The sequence below is a fragment of the Alnus glutinosa genome, chromosome 3 (assembly GCF_958979055.1).
Source record: "Alnus glutinosa chromosome 3, dhAlnGlut1.1, whole genome shotgun sequence".
NCBI classification, from domain to species: domain Eukaryota; kingdom Viridiplantae; phylum Streptophyta; class Magnoliopsida; order Fagales; family Betulaceae; genus Alnus; species Alnus glutinosa.
In genome coordinates this window covers 32,190,512-32,205,752 of record NC_084888.1, presented here as the reverse complement: position 1 = coordinate 32,205,752, position 15,241 = coordinate 32,190,512, and the positions used below count along the sequence as shown (strand labels likewise).

General features: G+C 37.1%; 2 protein-coding genes across 5 annotated transcripts; both read right to left on the bottom strand.

Moving 5' to 3' along the window:
- Positions 1-578: 578 nt before the first annotated feature.
- Positions 579-4,309, bottom strand: LOC133862257 (thioredoxin-like 3-2, chloroplastic). 2 transcript variants are annotated; one of them, XM_062298030.1, is made up of 5 exons: positions 3,769-4,309; positions 3,025-3,099; positions 1,578-1,644; positions 949-963; positions 579-864 (listed from the first exon to the last, which is right to left on the bottom strand). In XM_062298030.1, the coding sequence occupies exons 1-5, from the start codon at positions 4,104-4,106 to the stop codon at positions 760-762; spliced, it is 600 nt and encodes a 199-aa protein (XP_062154014.1). In that variant the 5' UTR covers positions 4,107-4,309; the 3' UTR covers positions 579-759. The 2 variants fall into 2 exon arrangements, with proteins under 2 accessions (XP_062154014.1, XP_062154013.1); XM_062298029.1 differs by having other exon boundaries at positions 949-966; positions 3,769-4,306.
- Positions 4,310-5,424: 1,115 nt separating this feature from the next.
- Positions 5,425-15,001, bottom strand: LOC133863001 (amino acid transporter AVT1C-like). Of its 3 annotated transcripts, none has more exons than XM_062298965.1 (13): positions 14,984-15,001; positions 13,957-14,179; positions 12,746-13,056; positions 10,439-10,653; positions 10,224-10,247; positions 8,586-8,766; positions 8,251-8,470; positions 8,022-8,157; positions 7,162-7,181; positions 6,336-6,481; positions 6,009-6,052; positions 5,817-5,879; positions 5,425-5,710 (listed from the first exon to the last, which is right to left on the bottom strand). In XM_062298965.1, the coding sequence occupies exons 2-13, from the start codon at positions 14,148-14,150 to the stop codon at positions 5,612-5,614; spliced, it is 1,653 nt and encodes a 550-aa protein (XP_062154949.1). In that variant the 5' UTR covers positions 14,151-14,179; positions 14,984-15,001; the 3' UTR covers positions 5,425-5,611. The 3 variants fall into 3 exon arrangements, with proteins under 3 accessions (XP_062154949.1, XP_062154948.1, XP_062154947.1); XM_062298964.1 differs by lacking the exon at positions 14,984-15,001 and adding an exon at positions 14,789-14,977; XM_062298963.1 differs by lacking the exon at positions 14,984-15,001 and adding an exon at positions 14,823-14,977.
- Positions 15,002-15,241: the final 240 nt, after the last annotated feature.

Sequence of the window (15,241 nt, the reverse complement as noted above, 5' to 3'; positions counted from 1 at the left end):
AAGAGATTGTTTGGAATTGCGTTGAAAAATAAAATTTTTGTCTATAAAAAAGGCCTGAAAGAACTTTTTAGAAGAAGCCCAGAACTGGCATTGGCATCAGAGTGATGGCAAAAATACTGTCTAGTTTTGAAAAGGTCAATGATAAGAAATGAGCATCTTGGTGTTCTTGTATTGAGTAGATACCCGCAGCAAATATCAGCCACCACCAGTTTAATAGATACCAAGAGCCAGGGTAATTCTTGACCCCCTCAAGACTCAAAAGAGTAATGGTTTCAGTTCAATAGTTTATGTTCCTAACAATTAAATTGTGACATTTTACAGTATTTGGCTTCATGAAATGTTTTAAGTACCTTATAAGCGAGCATCGTAGCAGAAAGAAGGAAGTAATAATTGGCTCTGTTGCAGAATAATCAATTCAACTTGCAGATAACCCCTCCATTGTGGTAAGACCAAAAAGAAAGAAATAAAATGCTTTTCTTTTTTTGTTTTGTTGCTGGGATCATTTTCAGGGAAAATCTACAGATTGTGTAGCATCAAAAACACCTCTTGTTGCATACACTTTACATAGAGCAAAGCAATGGCAAGCACAAGACTCAATTTTATTTCAATATATTTTTTCCCCAAAAGAAATTTTGAGAGAAAGAACATTTATTAAAAAAAGAAAAAAGATTACAAATTTGATCTCCCTCTATATGATATTGTAGAATGGGAATGAAGGGGGGGGGAAGAAAAAAGATGTTTCTGCTGTACTACCATGACTTACATGGCATCCTCATTTTCAATCATTTGACGGACTTCGTTGACTACCAAATATGCTTTGTGGCTACCAATGATCTCAGCTTGTTTCTTGCTATCCTTCCACAGCTGTAACATAATCATTCTTCATCACTACGAAAGAAATAACATACCAAGTTCCTTAAAGACATTCGATTGCAATGGAACTTTTACCTGTATAGTAGGCATCTTCTACACATATTTCGGATCCCACCACACACATGCATGGAAAAGGAAATATAATTAAGTCAACAGTCTGCATGCATGTATGGCAGAAGCAATATAGAACAATGGGATTGATAAAATTGATAAGTGCCTCAATTTAGACACAGAAAGGAAGAAGAAAAGAAGAAAGAGCAAGGGCCAAGCATATTCATATTTCATCCAAGTTGCCAATTCTTAAGTAAGATAATAACAAAGTTTTGGCATGTTTGCTTTAAAGTTGGATAGTGCGACCCGAGGGGAGAGCTGACAGAATTCAAAAGCCACCGGTCCTTGACACATTTTCCACAATCCTTGATGCTCCCTACCCTAAAAAAATTTCAGAAAAGAAAAGAAAAGAAAACTCTACTTCTCTGTTTCTGTCTCCATACACTATATACTCATCAAAACTACACCTACTGCTATAAAACTAGGTGACACCGTAAATATAGGAATAATGTAGATTACTCAAATGATGAAAGAACCATGTATCACTCAGGTAGATAATCCCTGTCAGGCAATCCTTTGAAGCTTATACAGTTATGCAGCAATCAAACTCCATGCCAAAAACCCAAAAATTTGGAGCATCATGAGAAACTTACAGTGACTCCTGCACGAGCGACAAGCTTGTGTGGAACTGTATTAACATCAATGCGGTAGAACCGCAATCTGCAACAAATCAGTTCTCAAAATTAATTCTTACTAATGGAGTATCTAAGCCACTCTATATGATACTATACGCTTCAATTCTCACTTATAAAGACAGAAACACACTCGGGAAAATATGCATCCAGTGCTTGACTGGTTTCACTTTGAAAATGTTTTCCCTGATTACCATTGTTATCATTAATATTATTTTCTAGTACACAACTATGAATGTGTCATGTGATGTTTCTCAATTTGTTATTCATGTCTATTCATATGATTATGTACACAGGTCCAATTCAGCATGCGGCCCAACAGATGATATTTGTAGAACACTATGCATAAGCATAATGAGAACAAGAAACAATATTGGGAATGCGACTGGGAAGATTATCTAATTCAAAAAAAAAAAAAGGACATGGATTCTGAAGGATAATAGTCTGCATTAAAGATCCAAACATTCAATATAAGCCCTTTCACATTTTCAGCCAGCTCTAGCTCATGCCTTTTATGGAGAAAATAGATCTTGTTTTCCAACTGAAAGCTGTCCCACTCTCATTCCTTTATGAAGGAATATGACTGAAGATATTTTGGATAAAGAAGATAAAAGTGCTTTCCACTTTCATTCCAGCTTTGGCTCATCTTATCTGGGAAAAAGAAACAAGGATCTTAAATTCCTATGGAGGTTATTTCTCATTTAAGTTGAAACAGCCCTACATCTCTGGAATCTGGATTCTGGAAACAAATTCTCAAAATTGGCCAAAGAGTGATACAATAATAGACTTGATTTCCAAATGTTTTTGGTCTAGTTACGGAAAAGAACAGTTTCACAGTTATGATATTGAAGATCCAAGCAAGGGGGCATTACACAAAAATGCCCCATACCCTAATCATGCAATAGAAGAGTTACTGTGAATTAGGTTATTTAGTCAGCTGTTCCTATTTTCAATGTCACTTTTGCAGGACATGTTTGAAATCATGATGAAATAAGATGCAACCGAACCACCCAAATTTGAATAACAAGTTTGATGGTTCCAGCAAACAAAGGACAGAAAAAACTTTAATGGCTGAGGATATCCTCAAGGAAAGCCTCTTTTAGAGTTTGGAGCTTCGTTGGAAGGGCTAAGAAGGTTGTGGATTTTAAAGCTTTCATGAATGGGTTGTATTAGTTCAGCAAAATGAAACTGTTATGATGCAACTTGAAATTGATGCAAAATAATTAATGAAGCTAGTGGTGAAGCTACTATGCATACACTGTGCCAACTCAAACCAAATAACAACTCCTTTTTTTTTTTTCTTTTTTTTTTTTCTTTTTTTTTTCTGTTTTTTGTTTTTATGTTTTCGTTCTCCCATTGTCACATGTCAACTAAATTGTGTTAGATATTCAGAAAAAGTCAACCTAACCTTGGATAGTAATCTGCAGCCAACTTTTCCAGTTTGGGTTTCAAATATATACATTTTCTGCACCAGCCTGCCATCCTACAAGTTCATATACCCTCACTTTAAAAACCCATTTCAATGAAATGATTCCGATGTATTTTCACATATGTGATGCTAAAAATCAGTTATTTAAGTTAATAAGTAAAGTAGATAGTTGTAATACAATACCAATTTTTTTTAACAAACAAAACCGAGAAAAACAAGATGAGTGGTATTAGCCTCATATTCCACAAAATTAATCCCTTCATCTCAAAGCCATTATAACAAATAACTCTAATCTTTTCCCATAGCTGCTCAGAAGTACAAAACATTCTTAAGAAGAGAAATGGCAAACCTGCTAATTGCAACAAAATAGACTTCTAATTCGAATCCTAATAGCCAATTTGGTTACTTAGAAACTGTTCAAAATAACATGAAACAAACATTCAAATCTTTTGTATCCAGAAAATGACAAACAAACCTGAAACAGATCCAAACTTCATGTTTCATTCTTTTTCTTTTTTTTTGGATGAATAACTTCATGTTTCATTCACCTTCCCAACATCATCTTAGCAATCAAATTGAGCATTTAAACAAAAAAACACCACAAGATTAAAACTTGACACATTCCTTTTCCTCCTCTCACATTTTTTCTCCGCAACCAAACAACCCAATACAGGAAACCCACCGGAACGAAATAAAAAGTTTCACAAAATCAAAACCCCATACCAAACGAAGATGACCGGTTCCTCGAGCTGCTGAGCCTCCGCGAGCACCCGATCGAACTGGGTCTCGCTGCAAACGGGGTGGAGCTCCACGGACACAGGCGAGTCATCGAGCTCCTGCAACGACCCCTCTTGGGTCCAAGCGCTTAGCTTCGATGAAGACCTCCCTCCGACTACACGAATTTTCCCGGGAAAAACCAGGGCTTTTCTGGACAGAGAAAACGCTCTGGCGCCTGAGCCTGAAACTAAGAGATTTCCAAGAGTCGGTCTCCGGAAGTCTCGGGAGATCCCTGCTCTCAGGGTTCTGGGACTGGGTCGTAGCCGTACAAGAACGTCGGACATGTCGGAGTCGGAAACAGTGAGAGAGAGAGAGAGAGTCCTAGAGAGACAAAAAGCTGTTTGGAAAGTAAAAAGAAACAACGTTAAGGAAGAGTGGCGGGTCCCAAATGCTGATTAGTCTCACGGCGTTTGCGGCCACCGGAATGGAATTGCGTTTCATTGACGTTGAATCTTTTTTTGCCTTCAAATGCTTATTATTCTCTTTCTTTCTTTGCTTTTGTGTTTTTCTTTATCTTTTCCCACGTTTTAACTTTTCAGATCAACGACCATGCCATGGATTTTAACGTACTAGTATAATAGTGTATTCTATTTCTATTGGGTAAAATTTTGATACATGTAACATGCATCTTTACTATTTTTATTAAGTTAATATTCATAATATCAATATTTATTTTTTTTATAATATTTTTAAAATGATAAATATTAATATGATAAATCTTCAATTATTTTTTAAATTAATAATTAAGAGTTTGGCACCAGAGATTTTATGTATAAGAATAAACGGTAAAAAGTATCTCCAGTAAAAAAATAATTGAAATTCTCTCTCAGTCTTGTAATTTCTATCATTTATTTTTGCACAAGAGAACTCCAATACTTTTTTCACTAAAAGCAAGCAAAATTCAATTTTTTATTTTTTTTTATTTTTTATTGTTCCTTGTTGCAATTCTTAATTGGTATGGGTATGTATGTCAACTTTGAGCAAGAAATGGTGATGGTCAAGATTGAGTAAATTTATATGGCCTTGCTTGTTGTGCATTTGGTTGGGGTAGCTTGCTATCTAAAATTTAGATAAAAGCTCTCCAAAAGGCTTCCATCCGACTACCCATCCACTTTCTAAAATGGAGTTGAGCTGGAAATGCAAATTGTAAGGCCTCTCCAAAATGTGCTATTGTAGCTCAATCTATAAGTTTTTTTTTTTTTTCCTCTCTCTCTCACGATTGGCGTGATGGAAGGAGGAGAGAAAGGACCATAAGGTAGAGAGGGTGAGCTTGGAGTGGTGGAGGGACGAGAGTAAGGCGAGAAGGTCATCGTGGCAGGAGAGCACCTTGTGACAAAGTTAAGAGCCGAGAAGACGAATAGCCGTATGAAGCTTCTCAACAATGGAGACAAGTGAGCCGAGTAGAGAGTAGCCAAGGAGAAGTAGGTCATTGAGAAGGATGCGGGGAGAAATCCTGAGAAGATGGAGTATGAGGCAATGGACGTCAAAGCTGATCGATGTGGCATAAGAATCATAACATAATTATGCTCAATTTATTTTTCTTTATTTTTAGTTGTTTTTGTTGTGGTTTTTTATTTGCTCACACGTGGGACATAAGAATCGTAACATAATTATGCTCAATTTATTTTTCAGTAGCAATACAAAAAAAATCATTGAAAAATATAGGAACACCAAAGGGAAGCTATAGAGTGATACAGAACCCAAAATTGGAAATGGAGCATGGATGAGATCATATAAATCTAGAGTACGTAATCAAACTGTCTCCAACATTTGAGATGTCCCATAAACTTCAATGACTCAAATTCTCAACAATTTTCGCGAGGGCCGAATATGTTCCAAAGGCAGATGATATGACACCTACAGTAATAATTATACTGCAAAGTGCTGCCTGAAATGGAAGAAAGAAAAAAGAAAAAGAAAAAAGAGTAAGAAGAAGAAAAACATAATAACTAAATATATAGTAGTAAGAAGTAAATATAATAAGCAAGATGTACCTGAAAACGGGTAATTTTCCCCCTCAAAATGCTCAGGAAACAAGCACAAGGAAGTATCAAGGTCTGCCACAGAAACAAGTTTTAACATAATTAACACATTTACTGCTTCGAAATTATATACATCTTTGAGCCAAATGCAATGTCACTAGTACTAGAAGGGGCAGAGACATTAATTGGCAGAAGAAAACTTACTACAAGCATTGTGAGCAAAGATCCAATCAATGACATTACCAGACCTGAAATAAGATGAAAATATAATGATAATGTAACACTGGGCAATTATGCAGAATGTTTAGCAGTAGAACCAGTATGTTTCATATAATCCAACAGCAAATGAATCTACACTAAAACTGCAAAACTCTGGGTTTCTTCTAATGACAGTTTCGCTTAAAGAAAGATATTTGAGAATTTAGTAGGCCAATAACTTGCTTATTTACTTGTTTCTTCATTTCTGTGAGGCCATAACAGTTCTCTTGGAGTGGAAACGAATAGATAAAGAAATTTTAGAGAGAGACTTACCGAAGAAGGGGATGGCGAGACCCACAATCAAGGTAGACACCACCAGTGCTGTTCTAATGAAGACACAATATATAAAAGACTTGCTGTGGTTTGCTGGTATAAACTCCTCCAAACTCATCGCAACTGGAGACATGGTTAATGCATATGTGGTTCTAATTAAGGAGAAACCATTCTTTCTTTATCTTGAGTAATATAGACGCTAAAGTATTTCATATAATTAGGCTCCATGTTGCCTTACTCGAAGTTGTTATTTGTAAACAGAAGCAAGTAAAGAAGATAAAAGAGTGCCACTTTGGAATTATAGTTCTTTCACAGCCCTCATTCTGAAAATATAATGGGTCACTCAATTTTGATGGACATCTAACAAATCTTTAAGAGCTGAAATTAATGTCATTTCTGTAGTTTGTAACTGGAAAGGAAAATGAGGCTTAGGGCATATGTCTACACACAGTTTTCTGAATTTTTCAGCTGGAAAAGAGAGGCATAATGCTCATAAAGAAACACACTAGTCCATTATGCTTAGAGAGAAAATGGTGCCCTCAATACATGCTTGCGATGCATATAGTATCGGTGAATTAAAGATTTGGACGCCAGCAGGACTTTCATCTTTACCCAATATTTTCCCTTCCCTCCTATTTTTTCACCATAGTGAAAGAATATCAAACTAAAAGTTTCTTGAAACTCTTGTTCCAAACAGATTGTTGACAAAGAGAAAAGGGCTACCCTGTTTTCTAAGAAGAGTTTTAAGGATATGCTAGACTACTTACCAACAAAAACACATGCTAGACTGTTTGAGCATTACCAACATGTATCACAAAAAGGATATTTGGTTAAAGGGTTAACTACCTGCAAAAGAACAACAAAAATGATTTTAGCCTCTAGTTTGTATGTTAAATGGTTGAAGACAAGAATCATAACACGCAGAAATTACTCTGTACACTAAAAGTTTGAAGTGGGCAAGGACAAACAATTAAGCCCAAAAACAACCTGGCTAATGTGTAATTATGGTACCCTGGAACCTTGTACAAACAAAGATATAAGCCTATATCGTAGTGAACTAAAAGGTTGGCTAACCAAGAAGAACAATGCGACTTGCCAGTTGAAAGAAGTTTAACAATGATTCTCCTAGGTCTACAGTAGCACCGGAAACATTTTATAAGAGCTTAGATGGCTCTGTGGGACAATGCTGCTAAAGTGACGTTTTGTTGTACTAAATGATGTGTACTTAATAAAAAGGGATAACTACATTTACCCCTCTCTATCTATCATCATTTTTGCAATGTCCCCTCCAATGTTTTAATTTTTGCATTGTCTCTTTCAATTTACCATTTGAGTTGCAATGTTTCCCTTCTGTGACCTAAAAGCTAAAATAACAGAAATACCCTCCTTAAAAAATGACTTACTTTTTCTGATTTTCTTTTTTTATGTTATGGAGGGTATTTTTGTCATTTTATGTCGAGGAAGGAGGACATTGTAACCCCAATGGTAGATTGGGGGGACGTTGCACAAAAAGTTGTAGTTAGAGGGGGTAAATATAGTTTCCCCTAATAAAAACAATAAAAAAGACACCCCTGGTACCACTCAAAAAATACTAGCTGGGTGATGAAACCTGATGTACGCATGCTAAAAAGAAACAAAGCAAACTCATTAAGAATATATTTCATAATGAAAATTTAATGAGCATACCGTAGTCCACACTGCTATCTTGGTGGCAACCAAATCCTGGGGCATGTTAAGAGTGAACTGCGACAGTGTTGATTCTCCAAACATTTTGTACCCCATAACAGCAACCCCAGTAAACATCAAAGTACAAACACCAAAACTGCATAGACAACAGAATCAGTTGTGGACAAAACTAGGGATAGAAAACTTTTGAGTCTTCGGGGTAGAATGGTAGAGCATCTTGAGTTTTTACCATGTTAAGAGGACTGCAGGGTATTGGCTTGGTCTTGCCATTGAAGTATAGATATTCGGGAAAACTGCATGTCCTGAGTAGCAGTAACCATAGAGACCAATAGCAACCGGAAGAGTTGCAAGGTTCAGTGTTGTCTCTTTGCTTTGGAAGCCGACTTCATCGACCAGACCAGCCCAAAATAAGCATAGGACTACCAGGACTGATGCAATGACTCCACCAGCTGGAAGGAGAGGCCAAGAATAACTAAACAAATTACAACTTGGTTTACAAAATGATGAAAATGATACACTAAGTAGTTATACCTGACTTGCAAAAAGCATAAATTACCTACATACCGGATATATAACTAAGAACACTGAGGTCTCTAAGCCAAACAGTAGGAAGAACAGCAACGGTTGTCATCAATGCGAACAGAATGTGTGAATTTAAGTTGAATGAACCCAAACTTAGGTGCGCATTTGGAAATAGTGAAGACAAGTTGTCGCTCTCCAAAATTATATATTCAATGCAACAAGCCTGCATGGGAGAAATTTTCAGTGTGTAGCCTCAGTGAAATAGATGTACAGGAGTAGAGAATAAGAAGAATATTAACCCATGATTCAAGAAAAAGTTAATGTATTCTTAAATGTTCTTCCCACCTGATCCTGATTTGAGATCGTGTCAATGTTTTACGTTAGTTTAAGCAGTTCTGGTACTGGAAGTGAAAACATTGAAAAGATAAACCAGAAAGATTAATTCAGTACTCAATGCAGTGTAAAGAGTTTAAGACCAAAAATTCAACGTCAATAACCTATCATGGACAAATCTGTCATTGGCTAAGCAATCAGCTGTTTTGCACATGGAAGGGGTTAATTATGGTCAAACAGGATGATTTCCAGAAAAATATTTGATGGTGACTCTTGATGTATTTTATGCTAAAACTGATGTGGTTTGGAATCTTCTTCTCCTCTACTTTGCACTAAAATTCCAAGATGTTAGCATGACAGAATTAGGATTGATATCTACTCCTTTCTCTTGTGTCCAAAAATAAAAAATTTCAAACGAACTTAGCACAAAAACGATCAAATTAAGCTAACTTCTTATACAAATGCTGTAGCAACAGTAGTGATGCTGATATCCACCAAACGTTAAGTTCCATTAGCTGTTTTTTAGCTACCTTATAGGACTCAGCAGAGTGAAGAGAGTGCTATAAGATAGTCTATGAAGGTACTGGGATGTAAAATCAAATGGAGATATGTTATTTGCATATCACCTTGGTGTACATCAAATGTACACTAAGACAAATTGAGTGTGAAACCCATACATGTAGGTCCTATATATATCTTGGTGTACTCTTGATGTAGGACCTACACCCATGCATGTGAGTCCCGCATATATCTTGGTATACACTATATGTCTTGATATACACAAAGGTGATGTACAACAATCATTAGCCTTTTGGGACCAATATTAGCAGCCACCAATAATGTGCAGCATGTAGACAAATGGGAGCTGTGGTAATCAGGTATCACAAGAAAGAAGTCAAATGTTGTTTTGTCTTTGCTCATTTCACTCATTGACTTGGTCAGAAACACAAGGGCTCAGCCAATAATTTCCAAAATGTGGACCCAGTATACAGTGGGTCTCAATCAATTATATTTGGATGTGAGGCTCAAGGATATTTAGTCGCTCCCCCTGTAATCTAGTTTACTGTTTCCTTTTACCATTCTATCTAAACAATTATGGGTGGAACAATTGGAAGATGATATGTTATTAGGCTGCTCGAATTTCACAGAGTGGGGTCCTTGGAAATGTAGGATGCGGGGCCCACCTGTTCAGGCAAGTGGGCTTCGCAACCTCTCTTTCTTAAACTGTTCCCTAATAACAGAGATCCAAATCTAGAACAATTACACACCCAAAAGCAAAAAAACAAAACAAAAGACAAAAAAGAAAAAGAAAAGAAAAACTCACTCAATCAAGCCAGCAATACTTACATATAGTTCCGCGTATAATATTACCTGCACCCACCAAAAAGAAATTGCATGAAGGACAGAAATAAAATTAGTGAAACTTCCATTGAATGGAAAATATTACGAGTGTCTAGCTATTTCATGAAACCTTTGCAACTTTATTTACACTTTCCGTTATTTGACTGGGAGAATTAACTTTAGAAAAAGAGGAAAAAAGAAAGATAGTCAACTAGACGTACCGAGACGGCAATTCGGCCAGCTTTACCAAATGCAGCTTGGCCAATGTCTGGATATGTCTCAAGCCCAGGTTCGCTATCCAAGCAGTAGCGCAGGAGGATTCCCGTATAGAAAGAAAGCACTGCAAATACAAACAAAATGGAGAGCCCAGCCCATCCTCCTTCTTTGACAGCATAAGGAGTTGAAAGGATTCCAACTCCACAGAGAACATTTATACCTGCATAACTGGGATTGATCAGAATTTTTTTACAAAGCTTGGGTAAAACTTTAAAACGCATATGAATACTCTGTTTTTACAAAAAGGTTTACGTGCAGTTAATGAGCGTGTAAGTTTACAGGCTTATTGTCTTGTTTGTTAGTTGATCTTCCATGTGCACCATGTGCACCATATGCAATAGGGATTGAACTGACACGTCATAGCTCATGTGAAATATAGTCAGGTTTGTTGGAAAGTGGATAAGTGATAATAATTGCTACAGATAAAGGCAAAGAGGCAGATCAGTATACAATATATATATATATATATATATATATATATATATATATATAGACGTCAAGCAATGTCTGTCATGTTTGAAGGCAGGTTTTGGTTTTTTATGCATACTGCAACATGTAGGCCGCATTAGCTGAAATAAGACGTACGTGTCTATATACATCTCATAGGTGTAAGAAGAAAGTCACATATTCTGTTTATTGATATAATGGCGATAATAAGAAGATGTACTGATAGACAGCTTGAACTCTATTTTGAGCCATGTGATCAGGCAGTGAAGGTGACCAAGTGATACTGCATGATTGGCATAAGTGGTCCCTGAGGGTGAAAGGCCGACTTAGGATCAATGCTCTTTCGTTGTACTTGTACCAATCTTTTTAAAACAGTACTAAAATACGGAAAAATTGCCTAAACTAAAAACCTCTATTCTCTCTCCTGATAAGCTCTCTGCACCAAAAGTCATGGGAGGAGGGGAGCTCAAAGCTTCTCTCCCTCTTCTCCTTCTTCCTTTTTTCTCCTCTATCCCTCCCTTTCCCCGCTACTAACACCTCCTTTGAGGCCCCTATTCTGCTAGAGTTTTCTCTATCTTTATTTACCTTTTTGGAAGCTTTGTTTATCTTTTTCTTACTACCATCACCAGTTATCTCCCTCCTTCACCGGCTCTAGCCGGATTTGTCAAGGATTTTGGATCAAATTTTTTGAAGTTAGATCTACTTTCCTCCGCCAGATCTTACTTGACACGCATGCCATCACTGTGTTCCCCGTCGTTTTTTTTTTTTTTCAGGCTGTTAAAGCTATCTTCACCTTAGGCTTTGTTTTAACCTTCATCAGTGTCTTCTCTACTGTGGTGGTTCACCTTTGGGTATGCTACTGTAGTTGTTTCTTTGCTAGGCTACAGTTTGGGTTTTTGGACCTTTTGAGGTTTGGGGCTGTTCTTACGCCTCTTGGCTGTGTCATTCATGGTGTACCTTACAAAATCGTCTTTAGTGGCGAACATTTTTCTTAATCTTTGTACCAAGGATATATAGGGCCACATCATTTATTTGTTGCATTTCCTTTTATTTTTTGTTTACCTACATTGATGTGGTTATTTCAGAGTTCTTTGTTGGGTTGCCCAGCTCTATATTTTTCTTTGTTGTAATTTTTGTTGAAGTACTTATATAAAAATAAAAATAATAATAAAAAATAAATTGGCAACACAAACGGATTGGATAACTGATAAGGATAATGTACTAACTCAAACAGGTCACAGATGGCTGCTCTTCATTGGCTTAGGTTCTGCCTATTTGGCACTTAATGTGTTTTGTTTCTTCCGTATAGAGACATAATGCAACTAGTTCTGTTGAAGACTTGAAGTGATGTTATAATCTTATCATATAGTAGGTGGTGGGTACAATTTGAAAATCTAACAACTGATTCATTTCAGTATAGTGCTACATGATGATAGATTTGCAAGTAAAACACGTTTTGATGTCTCAATTTACATTTAAAGGCAATCTGATTATATTTTCATGTAAATGCAGTCAACTCAGCCAACCATGGAGGTGGATGCCTATATAGAAAGGGAGGGACCTTAGGAATGGGTAATCTCTAGAAAATGCTTAAGGTTAACATAAATACTGCGGAAAGAGAATTTACTGTTAACTGAAGAGCAGTTTTTAGAAGTTCTAGTGGATAGAACAACAGGATTAAAGACTTGTGTCATGCCTTAATGTCTCTATCACAGATTCAGTCCAAGAAAAACGCCCATACACACACTCACAATATGTGATTCAAACCTAACCATGTCACTGATAAATAGAAAGGATGAGCATACCATTTAGCAAAGATTGTCCATATGAGCATTGGTGAGAGTTTGGGAGTTCATGTGAAACCTTTGATGGTTTCTCACCCTTCTTTATAGAAGATCTTCTTGATGGAATAGGAGGAAGCAGAGAATGCGAACTACGTCTCTGTTGCTGCTGTTGCTCATCTAACAACGGTTTTGTCACAGTTGGTAATGTTTCTGGAGTGTGTCTTCTTGTGAGTGACGAGGAAAGAAATGAACTGCCAAATCTTGACAGTGTAGGCGTGCCCAGAAACCCAATGCTTGGAGATGGTACACTACTATATAAATCAATAGACTGCCTGAAACATTGATCAAATGGCAATGAGTATAGTATACATGATAAATCAATGTACAAGCTAGCAATCTGCAATTACTTTTGAAGAAGGTTGGAAAATCTGGTGAAATATCATCATAACATAGAAATTTATGAAGCCTGACTAGATTGAACTCAGAAAATTGGATGATCGAACTAATAACCATATAAACTAGTTAATCCAAAACTCAAGTTTGTAAACAGACTAATCAATCTGAATGTTCAATTTGCAGGTCCCATGTAAGAGATATGCCACCAGAATCAATCACAACATTATCCAACAGTCAGAAAAGGATATATATAAAGCCAAGTTCATGCAGAAGCATATTGATTGATGTTATGTTTGAGAGTAAATCCAACCATTCAATTACCAAACTACTCAACTTTTGCCTTTTTGCCCAACAATCACGGTCAGGGAGACCAGTGAGAACGTCAGAGCACTTCTACAGTACTCCCTTTCCTTTTCTGGAAAACTGATTACCACAACAAGACAGTCCAGGATTTTTACCACCAAGAAAAAACCAAACAAAAGACATCATAATCGTATATCCAAGCCTGGAAAAATTACTCTCACTCTTTGCCACCTATGTAGGTCGAAGACAAGGGATCCGGATCTCCTATTAATTTCTACTCTAAGCCCGTGCAGAGGGCCCAGGGGTGAGAGAAAACAGCAAATCTAATCGAAGCTCAGTAATTTGTTCTAATCAAAAGCATATTTTCAACAGTGAAAAGATACTCCTACCAAAGCTAATCGAAGACACATAAGAACCCATATATTGAGTGAAATAAACCAAAGAAAATAATTAAACAGCAAAGAAATCAGTGAAGCTAAACAGAGTGGGAGCAGAACATAAACAGAGGAAGAAAGAGGGATTAGGGAGAAAACCTGTAACTTTGAGGCCAAGAGGTGTTGTAAGAACTGGGTTTGTTCTGCTGCGGGTTGTCGTCGGCCGAAGAATCGGAGTAATCCGAAACATTGCCATCGTTGTTGTTGCCTTCGCCTTTGTCGAATTCCTTCTGGGCGTCCTCTTCTTCATCACTCTCAATGTAAAAGCTGTGATCCGAGACCGAGTTGTTCATCTTCCTCTCTTAATTCTTTCAATCGCCCCCTGTAAAAGTCGCAAACTTCACTAACCTTTGAGGCCAAATCAATTTCAAGAATAATGAGATTTTTGGGTTTCTAAATTGGAGCTTAGCCCAGTTGAATTATATAAGGAAAACAATTCAAAATATGTTAAGAGCCTGAGGATTCGAATCCATATATTGCATGTATTGCAATTCGCTTTTTTTGAATTCTCGGGCAGTGTCTTTGAACGGAATTACCTAAAATGAACGTTGAAAATCTACAGGTTACGCGAATCCGGCGCTAGAAACTAACATAACGCGTAAATTGGCAAAAACTAAATAGGAGTGTGTATATATATATATATATATTCCGCAAATTTTGAAGTTGAAGTTGGAGCCTTCAGCCTTGCGTTTATGCTCTGTTTGGCTGCCGAGAAAGTACGGGAAACGAAAACATACTAGAGTCTCAGGCTTCGAGTGATTTCACGTTGATCAAGCCCGGACAAGACACACGATTGCTTAGAGTTAATAGAGAAAATGATTTCATCGCATGGAATTCTCTTGTCTAATTGTCAGTTTTCTCCGCACCCAAACAGAACGAAATAACAAAGTCCGACTCACACAACACAAAACACACACACACACACCCACACCCACAGAGTTGTGGCAGCTTTGGGAGTTTCATACCAAAAGTGGAAGTAAAACTCTTTTGCGATGTCTTTTTCTCGGATTCAAGATCCGAGGAAACTCGTGAAGAAGAAGAAGAAGAAAAAGCTCGCTCTGCTTTCAGAATCAGAGAGAAACAGAGAGAAGATTATGTGTACAGTGTATTCTCTCACTCTACTCACACTGCGCGCTCTTCTCTGCTCTGCAATTTATACACCTCTCTCTCTCTGGCCTCTGTACGTGAATGTTGACGATGACTGGTTGGAACTCCGTACCGTGAAAAACATGCGGATGTGCGCGTACGTAGTTAATTCAGGCTTGGATTTAACCTACGTCTCAGCCGTTGGATTAAGACGGTGGCAGACAATTGTCAATGGTGAGGATCTCTTCTGGATTTTTAATTGCATGGTAAGACCAATCATTCTTTTTTCCCTCTTGAT